The sequence below is a fragment of the Geotrypetes seraphini genome, chromosome 4 (genome assembly GCF_902459505.1).
Source record: "Geotrypetes seraphini chromosome 4, aGeoSer1.1, whole genome shotgun sequence".
In the NCBI taxonomy this organism is placed as follows: domain Eukaryota; kingdom Metazoa; phylum Chordata; class Amphibia; order Gymnophiona; family Dermophiidae; genus Geotrypetes; species Geotrypetes seraphini.
This window is the reverse complement of record NC_047087.1, coordinates 95,530,441-95,554,108: the sequence shown is the minus strand read 5'-3', so window position 1 is coordinate 95,554,108 and position 23,668 is coordinate 95,530,441. Positions and strand designations below refer to the sequence as shown.

General features: G+C 42.2%; 1 protein-coding gene across 1 annotated transcript in view; it reads right to left on the bottom strand.

Moving 5' to 3' along the window:
- Positions 1-23,668, bottom strand: part of IMPG2 (interphotoreceptor matrix proteoglycan 2) — a gene marked incomplete at its 5' end in the record, with an annotated part of 105,578 nt that overhangs the window by 32,076 nt on the left and 49,834 nt on the right. Inside the window, 5 exons of the mRNA XM_033942912.1 lie at positions 7,998-9,601; positions 11,996-12,249; positions 17,648-17,668; positions 20,088-20,146; positions 22,961-23,122. Coding sequence (XP_033798803.1) covers positions 7,998-9,601; positions 11,996-12,249; positions 17,648-17,668; positions 20,088-20,146; positions 22,961-23,122 — 2,100 coding nt within the window. The remainder of the gene's footprint in view (positions 1-7,997; positions 9,602-11,995; positions 12,250-17,647; positions 17,669-20,087; positions 20,147-22,960; positions 23,123-23,668) is intronic.

The window sequence follows — 23,668 nt, the reverse complement described above, 5'->3', positions numbered from 1 at the left end:
GTGTGTCTATTCAATCCATATCCAAGCTCACATGAATTATTTTAGGGGAGGGGTTAGGGAGGGTGGTGGGTTTAATGGGATCCTGGATGGGTATAAGGGAATGTTTAATAAAGTTTCTTAAGGTTGGAAGGGAAATAATTTTAATTTTATTGTAAAACATTTCAGATTTCTTTAAAAATATTTTCATTAAATGTCAATGGTCTTAACCATCCTATTAAGACAGAAAAAAACACTCAACTTTTTAAAGCAGCAGGAGGCAGACATATATTTTCTATAGGAAACTCACCTGTCTGCCACTGAATCATAAAAGTTGGAAGGGAGGTGGCCTAAACATTGTTTTTTCACTCCTTCAGTGGGAAAGAAGGCTGGGGTGGCTATCCTTGTAAATAGAAAATGCTCAGCTGCATTTAGTGTAATTTCAGCAGATCCTATGGGAAGATGGATTCAGGTACGCATGAGCTCAGGAAAAGATATTCTGATGATTTTTAATATTTATGCCCCTAATTCAAATCGGGCTGAATTTTTCAAAACTCTCCAACAGTTGATTCTGCCACTGGCTTCTTCTAATTTATTAGTAGCTGGTGACTTTAATGCTGTTATGGATCCTTTGTTGGACAAACAACCCAGTAAGCTAATAAAATCATTGGGCTTAGATAATTTAGTACAGTCTTTTGGCTTGAAAGATATATGGCGAATTCTTCATTTTAATACTTGGGAATTTTCTTTTTGCTCCCATGTACACAAACATTTTTCAAGAATAGATTACATTTTTGTTTCTGATCAATTAACACAGCTAGTAACAAAGGCCAGCACAGAGCCGATTATTTTGTCAGATCATGCTGGAGTTTGGATTGAATTTCAACTTGCTGAAAAAGATTGTAGTAGACCTGTTTGGAGTTTCAATAATTAATTGCTTGCAGATTCAAATTTTGATGAGGAATTTCAATTAAAAATAGATTGTGAGCCCACTGGGACAGATAGGGAAAATGCTTGAGTACCTGATTGTAAAACCGCTTAGATAACCTTGATAGGCGGTATATAAAATCCTAATAAAACTTATTATTAAAAACTTATTATTTTTTAAAAAAACTTATTATTATTAAAAAAATGAATATTTTCAGCTTAATGCCTTGGAGGAAATCTCTTTAGAAACATTGAGGGATGCTTTTAAAGCTACTATGAGAGGGTAAATCATTTTGTATTCGGCACACATTAGGAAACAACTTAAAATGGAATTTTCTAATTTGGAGCAAAATATTAAGGGGCTCATAATAATAAAAAAAAGTCTAAAAAGTGGCCTAAATGGGTACTTGGATGATCAAAAAGCCTGATCATCCAAGTACCCATAACCAAAGCTGCTTTTAGATGTATCTAAAACCAGCTTAGGCCTTTCCCCTGCCTCTAAATGCATAGAGCGAAAAGAGGAGTTTTTACAGGAGGGGAAAGGGCGGGAGGTGGGCCGACCTACACTTAGTTGTACAGCAGGTATAACCAAACCTTTTGACAGGTTGCCTAGTCGGCACTTATACATTTTGACTTAGACCAAGCCAAACAGGTATAAGTGCTGAAAAAGGGCCCGCTGAGCTGATGATGGCTGGCACAATCAGCTCAGTGGCCCAGCAACCTACCCACCTCCAACTGCAACCATCGCTGCAGAAAAGATGGCTCATCTCCCCTGCCGTGATGACAATCACCCTTCTACCTGGACTGCCACGAGCCGCGGCAGGAGAGATGCCCAATCTCTCCTGCTGCGGTTTGTGGCAGTTCAGGTAGAGGGATAATCGCCATTGTGGGAGGGGAGATAGCCAATCTCTCATACTGCAATAACGATCCTGAAGTGCCGTCAACCATGGCACTTTGAATTGCTATTGTGGCAGGAGAGATAGCAAATCTCTCCTGCCACGATGCATCACCTCCCTCAACAAGATCGGGCAGGAGGAAGCCCAAGCCCTCCTGCCCAGGCAACCACCACCCCACTGACAACGATTGGGCCAGGAAGGAGCCCAAGCCCCCCCTGGCCGTGCGACCTCCCCACCCCACCGACAATGATTGGGCCAGGAGGGAGCTCAAGCCCCCCTGGCCCTGCACCCCCCCCACCCCGTCAAGTATGATCTGGGCAGGAGGGATCCCAAGCCCTCCTGCCCAGGCGACCCCCAGCCCGCTGACTATGATATGGGTAGGAGGGATTCCAGGCCCTCCTGTCCTCAGCATACACCCTCCCATGATCACTCCCCCTAAACCCCTGATCGGCCCCCCATCCGCCGACCCCCCCACCCCCAACCCCCTCCTCATACCTGTAAAAAAAAGTTGGATGGATGGACGGGACCCAAGCCCATCTATCTGGCAGGCCCGCCATTCATCGAATGGCGGGCCTTAGGGCCTGATTGGCCCAGGTAGCTCAAACCCCACCCACAGGTGGGGCCTGAGGTGCCTGGGCCAACCAGAATTGTCCCAGTAGCCTGAGGCCCCTCCTGTGGGTGGGGCCTTAAGCACATGGGCCCAACCTGGTCCTGCCCTTAGGAGGGGCCTAAGGCAACTGGGCCAATTCCGGTTGGCCCAGGCGCCTAAGGCCCCTACTGTGGGCAGGCCTTGAGGCACCTGGGCTAATCAGGCCCTAAGGCCCACCATTCTGAGGATGGTGGGCCTGACGGACGGACGGGCTTGGGACCCATCCATCCGTCCAACTTGTTTTAAGGTAAGGGGGGGTGTCGGGGTGAAGGGTGGTGTCATGTGGTCAACAGGTTGTCTCGTGGGTCAGCGGGTGGGGGTGTTTGGTAGGCTGATCGGGGGTTTGGGGGGTGGTGGTAGGGGGTTGCATTGGGGTAGGAGGGCCTGGAATCCCTCCTGCCTGTATCTTAGTGGGGGTGGAGATAGGGGGTCTCCAGGGCAGGAGGGCTTGGGCTCCCTCCTGCCCTGGTCAAGTCGGGGAGGTCTCCGGGGCAGGAGGGCTAGAGCTCCCTCTTGCCCGATCTTGTCGGGGGGGGGGGGGGTGGATCGCAGCAGGAGAGATTGGCCATCTCTCCTGCTGCGGTTGACAGCAATTTGTGATCATTATCGCGGCAGGGGAGATGAGCCATCTCCCCTGCCGCCATCATTGCTGGGGGTGTGGGGCTGGATTCTGTAACCGGTGTTCTTTTTGACAAACACCAGTTACAGAATCCAGCTTTTAGGTGAAGGACTGGCTCCTCCTTCGCCTAAAAGCTCTTGTGTTGGGCGTTTGGGACTTAGGCTTTTGTTTGTTGATTATATGTTGTAAGTGTAGACGTAGTGGTGGTCTGGGCATTTAAACAGCTGAACGTCGAGGCAGGTCATTATTTTAAAAACCCTCCTTTTGGACTTTTTTTGAGAATGGACATTTTCCCTGCTTCTATGTTCAGTGTTTAGGGCCTAGGCCAAAAGGGGACTTAGACGTGTTTTGGTTTTTTTTTTATTATGCCCCGCCACATATAAATACAATGAGCTTTCCTCTCAACTGATTAGGAAAGATTTGTTTTCTCAACAAGCTCTGTATTATGGAAACTCAAATAAAGCAGGAAGATTATTGGCTAATTATCTTAAAGCCAAAAAAAAAGAAAAGTAAAAATTGTGGCTATTACAGATGAGAAGGGTGAAACTCATTCTCAAATTGCAAATATTTTAAATTAATTTCTAAAATATTACAAAGCTTTGTATTCTTCTGAGCTTTATTCAGACAAAGAAATTGAAGGGTCAGAGTTTTTAAAATTAAGGAACCAAAAATTCCCAAGCATATAAAAGGAAATCTTGAAGCACCTGTATCACTTAAAGAGCTTCAAACAGCTTTGAAGTCCCTTAGAGTTGGATCCGCTCCAGGTGGTAATGGATTTACTATGGAGTTTTACAAATCATTCCAAATTACCCTATTACCTCATCTTTTAAATTTATATCAGTCACAACTAATTAAAGGTTGCATTTCAGGTACTATGGCAGAATCTTTAACTATTGTTTTGCCGAAGCCAAATAAAGATCCCACGTTGGTTTCAAATTACAAGCCTATTTCTTTGATTAATGTTGATGGGAAACTCCTGGCTAAGTTATTGGCTCTATGCTTGGCCAAGGCTCTCCTTTATATTATCGGTATGCACCAAACGGGTTTCGTTGCTCAGAGACATTCTTCTAACACTACCAGACTGGCTTTTCACATGTTAAATCTAATGAAAGCCATGGAAGATCCGGCCTTCTCTGTGTCTGTGGATGCAGAGAAAGCCTTTGATCGTGTAGAATGGACCTTCATGTATCAAGCAATGGATTGGTTTGGTATAGGATCCGGTTTTATTCAAATGATTCAAACCTTGTATAGTTCCCCTTCTGCCAGATTATATATTAATAATACTTTTTCAGAACGGTTTAGTCTGGAGAGGGGAATTAGACAAGGGTGTCCATTATCTCCTTTGCTTTTTGATATTGTTTTGTAACCCTTGTTATTGGCTATTCAACAGGCAAAGGAGATTCAGGGTATTCCTTATGCAGGTTGGGAATATAAGGTCTCTGCTTATGCAGATGACATCTTGCTTCATTTGAAAAATCCTGATTCCACCATTCCGCATTTATTAGATTTGACAAACCGATTTGGCAAATTTTCTGGATATAAAATAAATTGGAGAAAATCAGAGGTTCTTCCGCTAAATGTACACTGTCCAAAAGAATTATTTGACTCATTCCCTTTTCTTTGGAAGGAAGAGGGTATAAAATATTTAGGTATTTGGATTCAAAAAACGCTGGAAGATACGATGAGAGTAAATGAAAAATCTTTATTGCTAAAGGTCTCAGAAATGTGTGAGCAATGGAACCCCTTCTTGGTGGGGAAGAGTCCAAACGGTTAAAATGATGATTTTGCCTGTGGTTTGCTACCAAATGGATATGTTGCCAGTTTTTTTTCAGGGGTCCTTTTATAAGAAATTAAATAGTATCCTTATTAAATTTATTTGGCTGGGTACAACTGCAATAATTACTTTAGTATCTTTATAAAAACCAATTGCGGCGGGTGAGGTAAATTTCCTGAATTTTTATAGGTATCATCAGGCCTATATTCTGCGTCAGGATATGTATTGGATCCTTCCTTAAGTCTTGGAACATCTCCCGGATTGGCTTTACTTAGAATGACAACTCATGTCCCCATTGCGATTGTGTCATGTTTTAAGTATCAAGTTACCTAGGATTTATAAGGACAGTAGAATTTTATTCTCCACATGGCAAACATTCAAATTTATTAATAACCTAATACCTCTTCCGATTCATCAATCCACGTGTCAGTCCTCGTGGTTGAACTCCAAGATTCAAATTGGCGAGTCTAAGATCCTTTGGAAGCACTGGCTGCAGGCGGGCATGCGCACACTGGATGATGTGTTATCAGATGGAAAGCTGCTTGACTTTTCACGACTGCAACAAACATTTGGTATTGCAAAGTCTCAAATACACATGTGGTTGCAGTTGAAGCAGGTCATTCAGAAAACTCTGTATAGCTTGCCGGGCCTGTGCTTCCAGACAGATTTGCTGGGACATCAGGCAGCCAAGTGGTATAAATTAATATAGTTAATAAACCCCCTTATTAGCCAAAAAACTACCGCCAGCTCAAGAGGAGGCGGTAGTGGCTAGCACGTCCGGAAGTTTAGCGCGCGCTATTACGCACATTAAATCACTAACGCGGCTTCCTATAAGGAGCCCATAAATTTGAATGTATAACTGCAATAGGATTGGGACATTATAAGAAATTCAAGGAGGTTTGGGACCCATTGACAAAATTTTGTAAACATTGATTATTAGTTTTGCCTGTATGCATCCAGGAAGGGGGGGGGGGGAATATGTACTTAATTCATTTTTAAATTGTAATTTGTTTATCTTGGTCATTTGTATTACTCTTGATTGTTTTATGCTGTATGAAAGGGTGGGGGGAAGGGATATGTACTTATTATATTAATTGATAGAATTAAGTGCTGTTTATTTTGTAAATTGTTTGATAAATTGTTGCACTTGATGTTGGTTATTAAAATGAATAAAGATTTATTTAAAAAAAAAAAAAAGAAATGACTTGGGGAAATCCACTGCTTATTCCTAGGATAAGCAGAATAAAATCTGTTTTACTAATTGGGATCTACAGTAGCTAGGTACTTGGGACCTGGGTTGGCCACTTTTGGAAACAAGATACTGGACTTGATGGACTAACTATCTGTCCCAGTATGGCAATTCATATGTGCTGAAGTGGGTGATTAGATTTCTGAGTGCCTACTTTTAAGCAATTTATTCCCTTAAGGAGCTATATATCTATCTAACTTGAAAGGAGATCCTTATATTAAGTTGGGAAATTCCTTTGCTTTGAGAACTTCTTCCTGTCTTAGTGTATAATACTGTTGCAGGGAAATTGGTAAAATGAGAGACTGGTCTCTCTTTCAAGGACAAGTACCATCAAATCTATATTTTTTAGAGCTGCCTCACCATTGAATTACTTTCTTTTAACACATAGCCCCACTTTTCAGTCCATGCTTTATTTCTTCAAAGAATGAGCCTCTGCATAGGGCCCCACATCCCCCACAAGTCATTCATGAGTATTTTATCTAAGAACAATTGGGGAAATTTGCTACACTGTGTTTATACGGTGCTGATAAGAGACGCAACATATTTTCAACTGTCGGGGTGTTTGAAGTATAAGCGTTCTTTCAAACATGCTATCTGTTCCTTATCACCACCACTTCACTTGCATCAGTCACTGACAGATAATACTCTCCAGTCTCACTCCAGCAGATCTAAAAGTGATTAACTAGAGAAAGTGGTCAAAAAGTTTCTAGAACTAAATATATTGTCCCAGTCATTAACCTCGTTTTCTCACATTATAATGCAGCTTTTTCAGCACAATATAGCCCTAATAAAAAAATCCATGGCCTTTTGGGGAGGGAATTCTGATAGCCATTCAAACTGCTTATGTTCTTATCAAAACAAATGCAAGGAAGTTTTTTTTCACCCAAAGGGTCGTGGACACTTGGAATGCGCTACCGGAGGAAGTGATCAGGCAGAGTACGGTACAGGGATTCAAGCAGGGATTGGATGGATTCCTGAGGGATAGAGGGATCGTGGGGTACTGAGTAAACCAACCTGGTCGTGCATGTGCAAGACCGGAGGGCTAGGACTTCGATATGAGGGCAGAACTTAAATGGGAAACCAAGGTGGCAGGGGAGCCCCTTCTGATGATTCAGACAGGCCTTGACCTGTTTTTGGCCGCCGCGGGAGCGGACTGCTGGGCGGGATGGACCTGTGGTCTGACCCGGCGGAGGCACTGCTTATGATCTTATGTTCTTATGTTCTAGTCTAAAAACAATCTTCTGTCATCTTTCAATCACCCTCATCCCCAAGAGGGACAGTACCTTTATATAATATGGTTCAATGTTATTTCATCTTCTTATGTAAGCATGCTCTAAGTTTGAAATTTTTCTGATAAATAAGGCTTTTTTCTTCCTATTTTTTAAAGCATGAATAAAGAGTGTAGGCACTGGAATGTTAACATGTCTAAATTTTTAAAGAAAAAAAAACCCACAAAATTTACCTGAGTCATAGGAACTTAAGAAATGCCATGCTAGGTCAGACCAAACATCCATCAAGCCTAGCATCCTGTTTCCAATAGTTGCCAATCCAGGTCACAGATACCTGGCAGGATCCCAAGAGGAAATCCATTCCTTATTAAACCTTCAGATAAGCAGTGGCTTCTTCAAGATACCAGCTAATGGTTTATGAACTCTTCTTCCAAGAACTTGTCTAAACTCTTTGTTAAACCACATGTATTAACTACATTTATCACATCTGCTAGTTACAAATTCCATAGCTTAATTATGTATAGCGTGAAAAAATTACTTCCTCTGATTATTTTTTAAAATGCCACCTATAGCTTCATGGAGAGTCCTCTCGTCTTAGTGCTATTTGAAATGGTAACTAAGTATTCCCTATGCATACATTACTAACCACAGGTAGGTTTTTGGTGTAAGCTGACTTACCAGTTCCAAAAAATGTTGCTCCAATGCTTTGTATTCTGGGGAATTCTTATTAAACAGGTCCTCTGAAAATATCATGTTGGTAACCCGAAGACTAAAGAACACTACTAGAGCACGTCCTGTGACATTTGTGTCATTCTCCTCTGTGGATACAATTTCTCCAGCCATGTCTGTGGAATGGGCACTATCGCCAGTCAATTTTTTTTCCTCCTGGTTCATCCCAGGGCCATAGTATACAGTGCCCTTGTGATCCAGCTCTATTGCAATGTCCTGAACACGCATTATTATTTCTTCATCTTCTGTCACTGAGATGACAGGAGGAATCAATTCTGTAGGATGGAGGAAAGGAACTTTGGAAAACTGATCATGGCGGTCTACTATGTTTGAATCTGAACTGGTTTTGTCTTGTTTGGCATTCCCTACTGTGGCAGTCACTGACTTCATAGTACTGTTAACATCATTTACAGAAAAAGCATTATATATTGTACTAGATTGTTGCAAGATGTCTTCTGAACCAGTAGTCAACTGTGCTAGATTAGGAATTTTGGTGGTTGCTTCAGGGTATATACTAGCTTGTTGGGCTGTAGTGAGTAATTTTAAAGTAGATTTCCTGGTTATAGATGTTATTGGTGATAGTAGCTTATCTTGATCAGTAACTTTCTCAAGGAGATTGATAGTACTTTCTGTAGGTTCACTGCTGTGTGGTCTGATGACTGGAGAACTGGTAACCTCTTGAACTCTAAACTGAGAGTCTAATTTTTCGTGGGAACTGGTAAAAATTTCAAGGAGTGGTTTTTCTGAAGTGTCTACACGCAAATGTGTTTTATCCATACTTAAATGAATGTTTGTATGATCTGTTTGTTTAACTGAGTGGGAAAAGTCTTCTGTATTTGATATCCCATTAACTGTTTGATACATAGCAGATGAGCTTCCATGTTGTTGCTCCCAAACAGATTCTCTTGTTTTGTTTAATAAAAGCCCTATGTCATCCATTGAGGTAGAGAGTTCTTCTTTTGAAGTATTAAGAAATAAAGACTGCATTGTGGGCCTCAGTATAAGTGAATCATTATCTATATGTTCAGATATAGCTGTTTGCGATGACAGTTCAACATTTAATGACTCTTGTGTCCAATGCTTAGGTGCTTGCTCACTTGTAGTCTCTATAAAGAGAGGTATGTTTGGTGTACGCTTTGTTATAATGAATCTATCAAAGGCTTCAGTCTTTATTTTGAATTCTTCTCCAGTAGTATCCAATAACTTTTCTTGTGGAGTATTAGCACTGAAATTAACTGGATCAACAGTATAATCTATGGTCATTCTGTTGGTGTTCTCTTCAATCAGAGTCTGCACTAAAATATTGTCCTCAAGCCAACTGCTAGGTGTGGGATAGGAAACTGGCTCTAGGGTTGATATAGTCCTTGGCCGTAGGTTTGCTTCCATCTCTTGGCCAGAATGATCAAATCCTGAACCAGATCCATCATCAAATAAGGCAACACTTCCAGGTTTCATATAAGGTAACAGATTTTCATTTAAAATGAATGTGTCGTCTTTTGCACTGAAGTCAAAGTCTGTTAAGGAACTTGCCTCTTGCAAAGGAAAGCCAGGCCCTGGGATTTGGAAAACAGCATTTTCAGTAATGAGTGACTCAGAATTTTCAGACCTCTCACCTATTATTGACTAATGAGCTGTATAAAAAAGACCAGACCCCTTGGTACCTCCAGCAGACCCTGCTGCTGAGGCAGTAACCAGGAGCAGAATAAAAGCTATCATCGCCAAGTTGATTCTAGGGGATACTATGGGCTAGATTCACTAAAGTCAGCGATCGTCACTAAACCTGTTTTCATAGGTATAGAAATGATTGCTGCTAACTGACCCGATTCACAAAATGACCCACCATGCATTTTTCCCCTCGATCACCCATTTTCCGATCTGGCCATGCAAATTAGTAAAACCCCATGCAAAATAGCCAAGCGACTGATTCACATACATCGCTTGGCTATTTAGCATCGGGTTTTACCGATCCCTAAAACCCGATTGCTGTAGACTTGTCAGTAACTATGTTACCAACAGGTCTGTCTGTTTGTTTGTTTGTTTTGGGGTTTGGTTTTTTTGCAATGGCACAGACATTTTGCATGTATTACACACGCAAACAATCTGCCCAATAAAAAAAGAAAAAAGTCTCCCAACAGCCCTCCCCAATGACCCCCAACAAAGTGCCTCCTCCTTCTCTCCCCGAACCAAAAAATTGGCAGGAGGGATACCCACTCCCTCCTGCTATCAGATACTCCCTCCTAGCAGTGACAGGAGGTGGGTGGTGAGTCCTTCACCGGGGATTTTATTCCCAGGTGGGCTCCAGGTCTCTTAGCCCATGTTTTGCATGGATAGTAAAAAATTTTCTTACACATGTTAAGAGCTTTGAAGTGTTGAAGCAAGGGATTATTACGAAAATCTCTTCTCTTCCCTATATCCTTGCTAGCATTAGAATATTATTCCCTGGTTCACATATTTTTGGTTTGGCTCAAATTTAGGTGCCAGGAAAAATGCATGCCAAGTACTATTCTGTAATGGGTGCTCAAGGCTGAGTGCCCTTTGAAGAATTGCATTTAAAGAGGATTCCCATTCCCAACTTTGGGTACAAGGTCTTAACGCCTACTGAAACCTGGCATGCAAATTGGGCACTCAAATCTGGAATTCTACAACATTTTGCCTAAAATTTAGGAATGCCATTGACCCACCTATGCCCAACTCAAGGCCATGTCCCCTACTCAATTGCACACAAGACAGTTTTGGCATATCATTATAGAATATCACATATGCAGATATGTGTGCAAGTGCAAATTAGTGCCAATTAATGTCAATAATTGATTGCTAGCAACTTGTAAACTAATTACTTTGCATGCACATCTGCCCAAATTTGCATAAACTTTATAGAATTCAGGGGATAAGGGCCAATTTTATAAATGAGACACCTGAGTATTGCCAACAGTAGCAAATTCCATAAATGAGATACCTGAGTAATACATTCAAGAGATTGTTTGCAGTTACTATATCAAGTGGGCAAGACTAAAATTAATGCACTTACAGAATTTGAAAAGCATTTCAGCCAACCGTTTCAGGTGCATAATGGAGGACGTTGGAGGCCGCATGTGGCCAGACATTGGAGACCACTGCCTTAAGCCCTCTAAGTCCACTTCTAGACATGGTTCATTTTGCAAGTTACATTAGTATTCTATTATGGAACGTGCATGAATTGGTTCAATTATAGATCAGGCTTCTATCATACAGAATCATGCTTCTATAATACAGACTTAAAGGAGGTGCCCTGAGTCTGCATGATAGAAGCCTGTTCTATAATTCCACTTCCACCTCCTTTAAGGTTCCCTGAGTCTGCATGATAGAAGCCTGTTGAACCAATTCATGCACATTCCATTATAGAATACTAGTGTAGCATGCAAAATGAACCATGTCTACAAGTGGACTTAGAGGGCTTAAGGCAGTGGTCTCCAATGTCTGGCCACATGTGGCCTCCTAAGTCCTCCATTATGAACCTGAAACAGTTGGCTGAAATGCTTTTCAAATCCTGTAAGTGCATTAATTTGCCCACTTGATATAGTAACTGCAAACAATCTATTAAATGTGTTGCTCATTTATGGAATTCACTACTGTTGGCAATATAAAATAAAGTGAGTTTTTAAAATATGAGGGTTGACTAAAAAGTAATGAAACTGCCTCTGTTTTGCTTTCCGAGAAGTAGATATGGTAGAGCTGCTGCCTTAGCACCCTGATGCTGTGGGATCAAATCCCAGTGCTGCTCCTTGTGACCCTGAGTTATTTAATCCTCCATTTCCCCAGGTACAAAATAAATATCCATATGTATGTAAACTGTTTCAAATATGCAACCACAAAAAAGTGGTATACAAGTCCCAGTGGCATCTGATAATAGATTTTGGCTTGTTCATGATACAGTACCTAAGTTTTACACAAGAATCCTAGGTACAAACCAGTGATGAGTCGAAGAGAATGAGGATCCAAAGCCATTGTGATATTTCCCGCTGAGGTCTTCTTGAACAGGGCATCTGTAATGTAACCTCTGAAGTCATTGATTGTATAAATGGCAGTAGGATGATCCTCCCCTTCCACAATGTTGTTGACTTCCACCTTATTTGAATGGAGGTTGATTAAGTCTAAGGTGGCATTGCTGATGGTTTCAGCATCACCGTCAAAGGTCACAGTGTAGTGAACTTCCACACCACCTCTGGGTTGCATAGGGAGAACACAGTGGAAGTCAATTTTAGATAGTCCCCAATGACATGCAATTATTTATTTATTTATTTTAAAATTCCTATACCGTTATTTTCCAAAACAGTTTACAGGGAATTACATACATAAAATATTACAAGTCTATACAAAATAATAACAAAAGCAGGCAGATTCAATCTTACATAAAGTGAGTTGCTCAAAGAAATGCATCTACAAATAGTTGAGTCTTTAACATTTTCCTAAATGAATTCCTCTCTCCACATTAATATAATATTAATATAGTCTGTACAGAACAAGGAAACAAAACTCCACGAAAAACAATCCAAAACAGAACAAATGGGGATGAAACTCAACATGTATTATCTGAACCAATGGTAGTTATTACACGGCACAACACTTTCATATGCTACCGACTGCCAACATTGCGTAGGAATGAGTGTTTTTGTAACAAGTAGAGAATGACACGGGGAAAAAATCTGTCCCCGTCACCGCCCTGTCACCGGCCCACCATCCTCTGCACCGCCCCGTCACCGCCGTTCCCTTCACCGCCCCGTCACCGTCACCGCCATCCCTTTCACCGCCCCGTCACCGCCACTGCCATCCCATTCACCGCCCTGTCACCGTCCCCGCTGCATCCATATAAGCCTTAGTACTGTAATATTTAGCTTATTCCTTTCTTATAAATCAAAGTTCCTGCTGCTGAACTAGAGAAAGAGATGTTCAGCTGGCAGGGCTTTGTTTATAAATTTTTATCAACACAACTAATATACTATTTTATCCTAAAGCAAAAAATAAATAAATAAATATAATTTTTTTTCTACCTTTGTTGTCTGGTTTCTGCTTTCCACATCTTCTCATTGAATTCCTTCCATCCACTGTGTGTCTTCTCTCTGCGTCTTCCATTTGCTGTTACTGTGCCTCTCCCTTAACCCCCCCCCCCCCAATTGGTCTAGCACCCATCTTCTTCCCTCTGCTCCCGCATAGTCTGGCATCTGTCTTCTTCCCACTCTGTCTTCCACATTTCCCTTGGGGGTCTGTTCCTCTCCACCCTCCTTCAATGTCTGTTCTATTCCTTTCCACCACCACCCTTCCCTCCCTCCTTTACCATCTGTTCCTTTCTACTACCCTTCAGCTCCTCTCGCGTGGCCTATCTACCTTCCTTCCTCTTATTTTCATGGCACGTTACAATGTAATTTGTGCAAGCCACTGGAGCCTGCAAGCTCGGTCCCTGTCCCATCCCCACAAACCATCTCGCTTCTGTGCTCCTATTTTCTCCATTTCTAATATCTCCCCTATGTATCTGTCATTTCCCCCCCTGTGTCCATATACCATCCCCATGGCATGTCCCCTTTATGTCTCTGTCCCTATGCCCCATGCACATAATTTCCCCTCTTTCTGTTACCTTCCTGTGTCTAGATTTCCCCTATCTTCCTCTTCCATACCAGTGTGTCTCTTCTTTTCAACCCCATCTAGCTTTTTTCCCTCTTTCTTCCCCCCCCCCTGCTTCTAGCATCTGGCTCACCTGCCAGTCCTTCCCTTTCTTTCCTGCTGTGGGTTTTTCTTTCCGACTTCATCCCCTTGGCCCAGAATCCTTTTCCCTTTCACTCCCTCCTTCCAATTTGAGCCGGGAACACTAGCGATCGCACGGTCCCCGCAGCCACTACCTGCCTGCCCAATCGATCCTAGTGTTTAGCCAGCTCTCTCCCTTCTCCTCACCTTAGTTTATAGGTTTTCTTTTTCGGCGACCTGCACGCTTTCCCAAAGAGCCGCGCACGTGCGGCTGCTCAGTGTTCAATCTTCTGCTCTGCTGCAACTTCCTGTTTCCGGTTGCGTCAGAGCAGAAGATCGAAACTGAGCAGCAGCGGGTGCGCGGCTCTCTGATAGCGTGCGGGTCGCCGAAAAAGAAAATCTACAAACTAAGGTGAGGAGAAGGGAGAGAGCTGGCTAAACACTAGAATCGATTGGGCAGGCGGGTGTGAGCTGCGGGGACCGCGCGATCCTTCATGCCTCACTGCGGGGACAAGACCATTCACCGCCCCGCAGGCGGTGAATGGCCTTGTCCCCGTCGCCGCAGCGACTGCTAGTTTTCTTCCCCGTTTTCGGCGGGTGACCCGCGGCTAAAATGCGGTGGCCGCGGGTAAACCGCCACCGTGTCATTCTCTAGTAACAAGTGATTGTTTGGATTCTGCAATATTGGCAGTCAGTAGCTTATGAAAGTGTTTTCCCACACCATGCAGTATCTACTGTTGATTCAGATAATACATATTCACCTGAGGCAGGCTGTTGAGCCAAAACACAGATCACATTGGGTCTATTTTTATCAATAAAGTACATTTTTTAATGATTTAGACTTAATTCTGTCTATCAATCCCCAATTGATGTGTACTGTTCCATCCCCACTTTTTCTGTTATGCAATTAATATCTCCACAGGACTTATGAGCATGCAGTCAGCCATGATATAATCCCTGTGCTTATTAAATTGCTGAATCACAAAATAAAACAAAAAAAAACCCCAATTACAGTAGTGTCATTTTCAGACATACTGCAGAAAATCTCCCAGATTATTAAATACCTGAATAAATATTGCTAAATGCACTTGAGATTTTTTTGGCCCACACTCTTCACTAACGCTCACTGGTATTCATTTTAATCTTACCAATGGATTGGAAATGAACACATATAAAAAGAAGTAAAGTAAGTAATTTTCATAGGGCCGCCTAAAGTTAGGCACAGGGATAAAATCTAGATTGGCAATTGCATATAAAATTGCCATTATAGTGATACTGTTCACGCCGGGAAAATCAAAGAGGCAGAAGGGAAGGGGTGCATGCGCGTGGCAGGTGGGGTCGGGAAGGAGAGGGGGGACAGAGAGGAGGATGGGTGCCAGCGCACCCACCAAGTCGGCATCCAGGGCGGACCGTCCCCCCCCCCCCTTCCCTTACTACGTCACTGGCTAAAAATAAAAACAGGATATTCAATGCTGGTTGCCAGAAATGACCTGGCATTGAGGTCCAGATTAGAGAGTTGCGCGGGGACAGAAATTCCACCCATCCCTGCCCGTCCCCGCCAGGATCCTCTCCATCCCCACCCGTCCCCACCAGGATCCTCTCCGTCCCTACCCGTCCCCGTCAGGATCCTCTCCGTCCCCACCCATCCCCGCAAGGAATTACCTCCATCCCCGCCTGTCCCCATAAAAAGCAGCAATTACTTCTGACAGGATCATCAATTCCACAGTTTCTTTTGTGTTTGCGCTGCTGTTTTCCTTGTAGAATCTTTTTGGTGGAACCCTTTTTTTGTTTTCTGTTCAGGTAATTAACTTATAAACCCCCTCTTTTACTAAGGCTGACGTGTCCATTATATTATATGGCCGAACCCTGCTTCCAAAGTCTTGGCTAAAGGGGGGTCCCCGTAGGAGTCCCATGGGCCAGGTGGGAGTCCCTTGGGTTAGGGGGGGGGATTCCTGCGCGGGATTCCCGCGATCCCTGTTCCCGTGCAGACCTCTAGTCCAGATTCTGTTAATGATGCCTATACTGAAAGCGCTATTCTGTGAAAAGCATAATGTGTACACATTAGGCTTTGCAGACAGAATCACACCTACATTGTCGGCATCTCTAATGTAGGTCAGGGTTAACCTCACCTACAATGTAAGCGCGATTGTGTTAGCGATGCCTAGCAGCATCTAACTTTTTTAAAATGCCCCGATCCACCCCTAACCACGCCTACATAGTGTTAGGCACCTGGTTGAAGGCACCTATAGACTTAGGCACCACTTATAGCATTTCCCCCTGAATGTCTAGGTTGCGCATGACTGAATGTCAGTCCCATAGAATACAGCTGGAAGCAAGTGCCAATATTTTAGAACATAGGCATGCAATTGGCGCCTAACTTTCAGCAACCTGTTACAGAATGAAAGGGATACCACGTAGAGAATGACACGGTGACAAAATTCATCACCGTTCCCGTCCCCGCGGATAACCGCGGGAAATAATCCCATGTCATTTTCTACTGTCTATTTCAACCTCAGTCCTTCTACACCAGCATTCTTCAAAGCAAAGCTTGCGGGTCAGTGGTTGTGGCCATTCATACTCTGATTCTTTCCTCTCTCCTTAAAGAATGACATGAAGATGGTTTCCCGCTGTTATCCGCGGGGACGGGAACAGTGATGAATTTTGTCACCGTGTCATTCTCTAATTTACCACGTTAGACAAAGGAAACCAAAAAGAAAGAATGTTATTATAGTTTTGTTGGTTTATTTTGAAAAGACAGACAAAGCGAAAAAACACATTTTTGAAGAAAAAGTTCCCTAGAACCGTGTTTGATTATGGTACTTGACCGTTCTAGTGCTGTACTTTTCTATACCAGAAAATATTTTTTAAATGCAACCATGTCTGCTAATTTCCTCACAAACATTTAGGATCACAGTGTTGTGCCTATGCTATTCATATAATCATGAGTACAGTTTGCGCACACCTCCTCCTGTTAACGCACTTAACATTTACCACTTGATATTCAGTGCTATTTAACTAGCCAGGAATGACTCCTACTTGATTAATTATCATCTGGCTAGCTAACTGCTAATATTCGGCGGGAGAATTGAATATTAGTGGTTAGCAGCTTAAACTTGGCCGGCTTTATCACGTGACATCTGCCAATTTTATGTGCTGACGGGCCAAGTTTAATGGCCAAAATGGGTCAGCAAACAGCAGGTCTATCTTTGGCTGCATTAACTTAACCAGCTAAGTTTGAGCCAGCCAAAGATAGACTGCTATTCAATGCTGGTCACCGGCATAGAATATTGACAGTCAGTGCCAGCCTCGGGAGTTAACCAGCCTCCCTCCCACGGTCCCACTATCAACCCCTTAGTAAACATGACTCTTAGTCTGAAATAGAGAATGACACGGGGACAAATTTTTTCTCCGTCCCCACGGGAACTCATTTTTTTCGTCCTGTCCCCGTGAGTTCTTTTCCTGTCCCATTCCTGCAAGCTCTGTCCTCATCTGCACAAGCCTCAAACACTTTAAAATCATAAGTGTTTGAGGCTTGTGCAGTTAAGGCTGAGCTTAAAGGAATGGGGCAGGGACAAGGACAGCAACAAAACTCGCGGGAGTGGATGGGAAAATTGAGTTCCTATGTGTCATTCTCTAGTCTGAAATCAACAGTGGTAATTTCTACATTATTGGATGCTACATCAAGACATTGTGCTGAGACAGCCAAGCATGTACATTCAGAATATACAGTATATTTTACTTATTTGCGGGGAAGAGGGGGATTTAAGTTTAGTGCAATTCTTCCAGATCTGTGCAATATCAGTAGGCTTTTCCCTAGCTGTGAGGAAAACTCGTTGACAACTTGCAGTGTCTTACAAAGTAAATAGAGTGTTATTTTGTCCTACCTTCCTTTCTCCTGTGGAGGCCTTTAAAAAACAAAAACGTTTCACATTAGGATTTTGTAAGCTACAAGTATTTATTTATTTATTTATTCAATTTTCTATACTGTTCTCCCAGGAGAGCTCAGAATAGTTTACATGAATTTATTCAGGTGCTCAAACATTTTTCCCTGTCTGTCCCGGTGGGCTTACAATCTACCTAGTGTACCTGGGGCAATGGGGGGGATTAAGTGACTTGCCCAGGGTCACATGGAGCAGTGTGGGTTTGAACCCACAACCTCGTGGTGCTGAAGCTGCAGCTTTAACCACAGCGCCATACTTTCCTTACTATACTTATTTCTAGCATCTACTATTTTTGCTTCTTTTTTATTACAGTGGTGATCCTTTCCATGTTCTTACTGTCTTGCTACTGTTTTAGGAAAGCCAGTAGATTTTATTTATAAATATTTATAACCCGCCTATCCACAAATCTAAGCGGGATACAATAAACACATACAAATTCATTAAACCATAAACTAGGCCATAAATCTACATAAAAATACATTTCAATCTTCCAGCTAGTCTCCTAGAACAGGGCTACTTAATTGCAGTCCTCGAGGTCCACATGCAGGCCAGGTTTTCAGGATATCCACAATGAATACGCACGAGTAGCCCTGTCCTACAATATCCCTATGGGCAGTGGCTTGCGGCAACATTTAAAGGGAAATTCTATAACTGGCCACATGCATTTACATGCCCTATGCACTGGCATATTTACAGAATACTAGCCCTTATGTTTGTAGATATACGCCTACCCACATTAAGAGTGCACAGGTCACCTAAGCGCTATTCTGTGACAAGCATAGTGTGCCACTGCAATGGAGGCATATACTTGGGTAGAGTAGAGCTTCCACTTATGCATGCAACATACAGAATACTGTAAGTTACGCACATCCCTGCCACTTTTATGCGACTTCAGCTACTCCAGGTCTATGGCTGGTATAATTGCAAACAAAATCTGGGTGCACAGATGCTGTAATAGAATAGGCTTTCACCATGTATCCCTGGTACCCCAAAATGGAGACACCCAGTTCTGCAATTGCCCCCTTTTAAAGTAAAAGATTCAGTAAATAGAGGCCTCAACATATCTCCTGCTTAAGAGCTTGACAGCCCCAATATAACACTTCCCAACCCCATAGAAACGTGGGCTCAGAGGCCCTTTAAAAGCAACAAGAGGGGTTCAGGAATCCCAACATACTTCATAAAACCTCTTGCCCCCTCAAAACAAATGGGAATTGCAACCTTGGCAAAAGGTAAGTAGGACAATTAGGTCCGGTCAGATCAGGTAATTCACTGAATCCATTGAAAGCCTTTATTCCACAAAGTTTTACAGCAGGAGCCCTAACTCAGTCCTCAGAATATACCTAGCCAGTCTGGTTTTCAGGATATCCTCAATAAATATGCATTAGATAGATTTGCATACAGTGCAGGTAAAATTTACCTCATGCATATTCATTATGGGAATCTTGAAAACCTGACTGGCTTGTTATATCCCAAGGACTGGGTTGAGAATCCCTTCTTTAAACCAAGGAGAGACAACTCCAGTCCTGAAGTGACACAAACAGGTTAGAAAAACTGACTTATGTGAATTAACTGATTTATGGATCAAATAGTACATGCAAATTTATCTCAAATAGTCCTGTAAAAGCCAGTCCTATTTGTGGAAACTCAATGGCTTGAGTTTGCCATTCCTACTTTAAATCATAGTTCCATTGCTGATTTGTTTTCCATAATTGGTGGCTGTCATCATCTTTCTCAGTCTTTGGAGAGGAGACACGGACTGGTGCTTAGGGTACTGGGATATGAGTCAGATGAATTCCTGGCATATGACATAAATATTCCTTTCTGCTATTGATTTTCAGTATGACCTATGCCAGCAGGGCTTAGCTCAAAACCAGGCATTTCTCTTTCCTTATTGCTTTATAATCATTGTTTTCATTTTGTGGCTATTGCAAAATTCTGGAAGCCAGATGTGGCACATAAAGACCTACATTGATTCATTTCTGTCCAAGATGAAAATCATGACGATTATTATCAGAAGGGATTCTCCTGTTCTGAATTTATGATGACCAAGCTGGTTTAGATTAATGGTCTATTAAACCCACTATTCTACCTCCAACTGCAGTCCCAGAGCTCATCTTTGTGCTCCCAGTAGAAATATAAATGTAATGATACAGATCCCATTTTGAAAACAGAATTGATATGGGGGAAAAAGCAATATAACCACTCTCTAAGACTGAGCCCCTCAACACTGCTCTTCAGACCATGCAACAACATTCATTTCTTTAATCATGAATTTAACATCTCTAAGATACCTGCAATTCCAGTTGCCCATGGAGGACTGTAACAACTTAACCAGGCATTTCCCATTAAATGATTTTGTTAAATAGATATTACAAATATATACCTAAATTCTATCACACGAATCTTCTTGTACCCAGGAAGTTCTTGAAATATACTCTGCACCTGCAAATCAACCATAAAGATGTATATCAGACAGATATGGAGTGGACATGTGAGTGGGCAATGCTTTTTTTCTAGAAAAAAAAAGGTAACAGTACTCAATTTAAGGAGCAAAGACTTCTTTGGGGAGAAGGAGGGGAGGTTGTAATCCTTGAGGGTCCTGCCCTGACAGTAGCTCCATCTCTTTGGGTTTTGGCCAGGTATGAGTGACCTGGATTGGCCACTGTGAGAATGGGCTACTGGGCTTGATGGACCATTGGCCTGACCCAGTAAAGCTATTCTTATGTTCTTATGCTTACAGTTTAGCACAACTAAGCTTCAAAGGAGCTCAAGGACCTCAACAACATTAAGACCACCATTGCCTAACATTTCTGGTTTGCCAATTTATCCTGTAATATAAAATAATACTTTTCAACAAAATATTTTAAAACATTTCTATTGCTCTTTTATTTACCTTATCTTCATCCTTTTCATATTTCTTCTTCCTGATCCCACTTCGGTTTCTCATGTGTTTTCTTTATTTATACTTTGCATTTCTCTTTTTAATGTGGTTCTTATTTGATTTTATTTTATCTTGCTACATATCTCCCCTCCCCTCTGATTTCTCGGTTTTGTTCTTCTCTTACCCACTCATTTCTCTTAAATTTTATTTTAAAAGTTTCTCTCTCACTTCCCCTTTATTCTCTTGTTGATCGCATTTCCAAACCCCATTTATTTTCTGTCATAGTAACACATGATGGCAGATAATGACCAGCCTGGCCTATCCTGTCTCACCCAGTGAAGCAATTAGAGTTCTAAATGTCATTCCTTGCAAGCTATCCTCCACACTTTAGTTTAGGGTTGTAATTGATGCTCCATGCAGGTTATTCCCTCCCTCTCCCTTCATATAAATGGAAAAAGTCACTTCACTGCTGTGCTGAACTGTGTTCTATGCTTGGTTTCTATCCTCTTGCTGTTTCTAGATCCTCTTTGTCTATCCCACATTACTGAATTCCATCGTTGTTTTTGTCTCCATCACCACCTCTGGGACAGTATTCCAGGCATCCACCAATCTTTCTTTATAAATGTGTCTCGATGTTGCTTTGGAGTCTACCTTTTTACAGCTACATATCATGTTTTTGTTTTTTTGTTTCCTTTTTACTTATTTTCTTCATATCCCATCTCATGGTATTTACTCTGATTTTTTTTCTCTCAGACACTTTACTTTCGCCTGCTTCTACATTCTTCCCCAATGCTATCACATACATACCTCAGTCCAGTACCTCATTCAAATGTAGCTTTCCCCAATCCATTCTCATACATTCTTCACACCGCTATCCCTTCTTCATCTCTTTACCCTTCCTTCACTTACTTTTCTTCTTCTTTATCACTCTGTCCTTCCTTCTAGTCTCCTTCATTCCTCCCTCTTCTACCATTCTCTTCATTTCTAATTTTCTCCCTTCCTTATAACTAGCTTCCAATGTACTATTATCTCTCTCTTTTATTTCTTTTTTCCCTCCATTCTGTCTTCCCCCCACCCCTCTCTTCCCAGATCCCTTTTTATTCCTTCATTCGCTTTGTCCTTCCCTCCATTCCTTTTCTTTCTCATCCACCCCTCTCGTCAAGACACCCCTCATCCCCTTTTTCCTTCCCACCCATTCACCCATGCTTTCCTGTACAATGTCAGAACCACAGGCCATAAATCTATAACAGATCTAGTGCTGTCTGTCCTTTTATCCATTTTTTTTAACAGCAAGCATGTTAAGAGAGGGCAGAGCAGTTTTGAGTGAATGAAAGGCAGCAAAAATACAGCTACTGAGTATAGAAATTATCTATCTAGGTGGCAATGGGTAAATAGCAGACCTATCTTTATACATTTAACTATCCGTTAAAGCTGTATGTGGATTATCAGTGCAGGCACCTATATATTTTTAATAAATAAACTGTTCAATACTTTCTTAATCATCTAAAAGTAACACCTGTCTCCAGTGCTTTATGTTCTGTTCATTTTACTTTAGGCATCTGCTCAACCCATATAGCAGGTATGGGCCTGATATTAAACTCTATAGCCATTACTTTACTATTTAGAAATATGACTTGAATTTGAATTTTGATTTCACTAATTTAATATACATCCATTCAAAAACTGACATGGCAGTGGTTTACCGTAGAATATTTTTAAATACATATTCCTATGGTTGGATGCGGAAGCTCCAGATTTCTCCTTGTGGAGGACTCGAGTGATTTCCTTTCTGATGTGGGAGCACAGAGACATTGCAAAGATCTCCTCCCCTCGGGGACGCTTCTTTCAAATGGCGTGGGAGTCATTTTGGCACACTATGACTCCTTTGGCGAAGAGTCAATCTTTTGAATTCCTGATGTTAGCTTCTTATTCATTAGTTTCTGTTCTGTTGTATAGAGAATGACCTTGGTTGGGAGGGAGGGGGATGGGTTTCGGGGGTGGGGGACAGGGGGGACTCATTGTTTCTCTTTGAAAATCTTGGATGTGTTTGTATTGTTTTTGCTTTCTTGTCTATAATAAAAATCATTTGAACATAAATACATATTTGAAAATCTGGATCCAAATGGAACACTGTTTGAACCCTCATGAAGGTCAAGTAGGAGGAGGTAAGAAAGGGAATGGCAGAGAGATGGAGTAGTGGGAGACTGGTCTCTTCGCAAAATGGGGTTGTAATGTGATAAGTAGGCCTTCTTGTCTGGGATTTTGCTAGCTGATATCCATTGTTTAACTCTGGTTATGAAAACGTTTAATGAAAATGTTCAAAATTTAAAAAAAATAAAATTTGGGTCTAGCTCAGACAATAAATCAAAAACAACCTGAGAAATGAACCGTGCTGTAAGTTGCTGGTACTGTGTGGTTGACTGGTCACTTAGTCCTTCACCATACATCTCTTCAGAAAGATGAATGCTGAATTCCACCATCTGCTCTGCGATTGGTTTCAGGGGCTTCTCTGTGATCTTCTTAATCTCATTGTTGATCTAATGAAAACCGACAATCAGGTTTGCATTATTTTTGGTTCTTATTCAGGTATAACAAAGAATCCAGAATTCTGGTTAAGGCTGGAATACCGTATTTTCACGCATATAACGCGCGCGTTATACGTGTTTTTACAAACCGTGCATAACCTTGCGCGGTATACGCGTGAGCGCGCTATATAAAATTTTTTTTACATAGTTCCCCCCCCCCGACGTCCGATTCACCCCCCCTCCGCAGGACCGCTCGCACCACTACCCCGAAGGACCGCTCGCACCCCCACAGCCTCCCGACCCCCCCCCCATCATGTAGAAGCTCCTACCGGTGTCCTGCTGCTTCCTCTTGGTGGTCCCGGCCCTTCTGTGACCCTGCGCCTGCTGCTTCCTCTTCCAGCAGTTCGCCATTTCTCTAACGTCAAGCCCTCTTGCCCCGCCGACTCCCTGACACGATCGGGGCAAGAGAGAGCTCAAGCTGTCTTGCCCCAGCCAACCGCGGCACCCCCAACACAATCGGGGCAAGAGGGAGCTCAAGCCCTCTTGCCCCAGCCAACG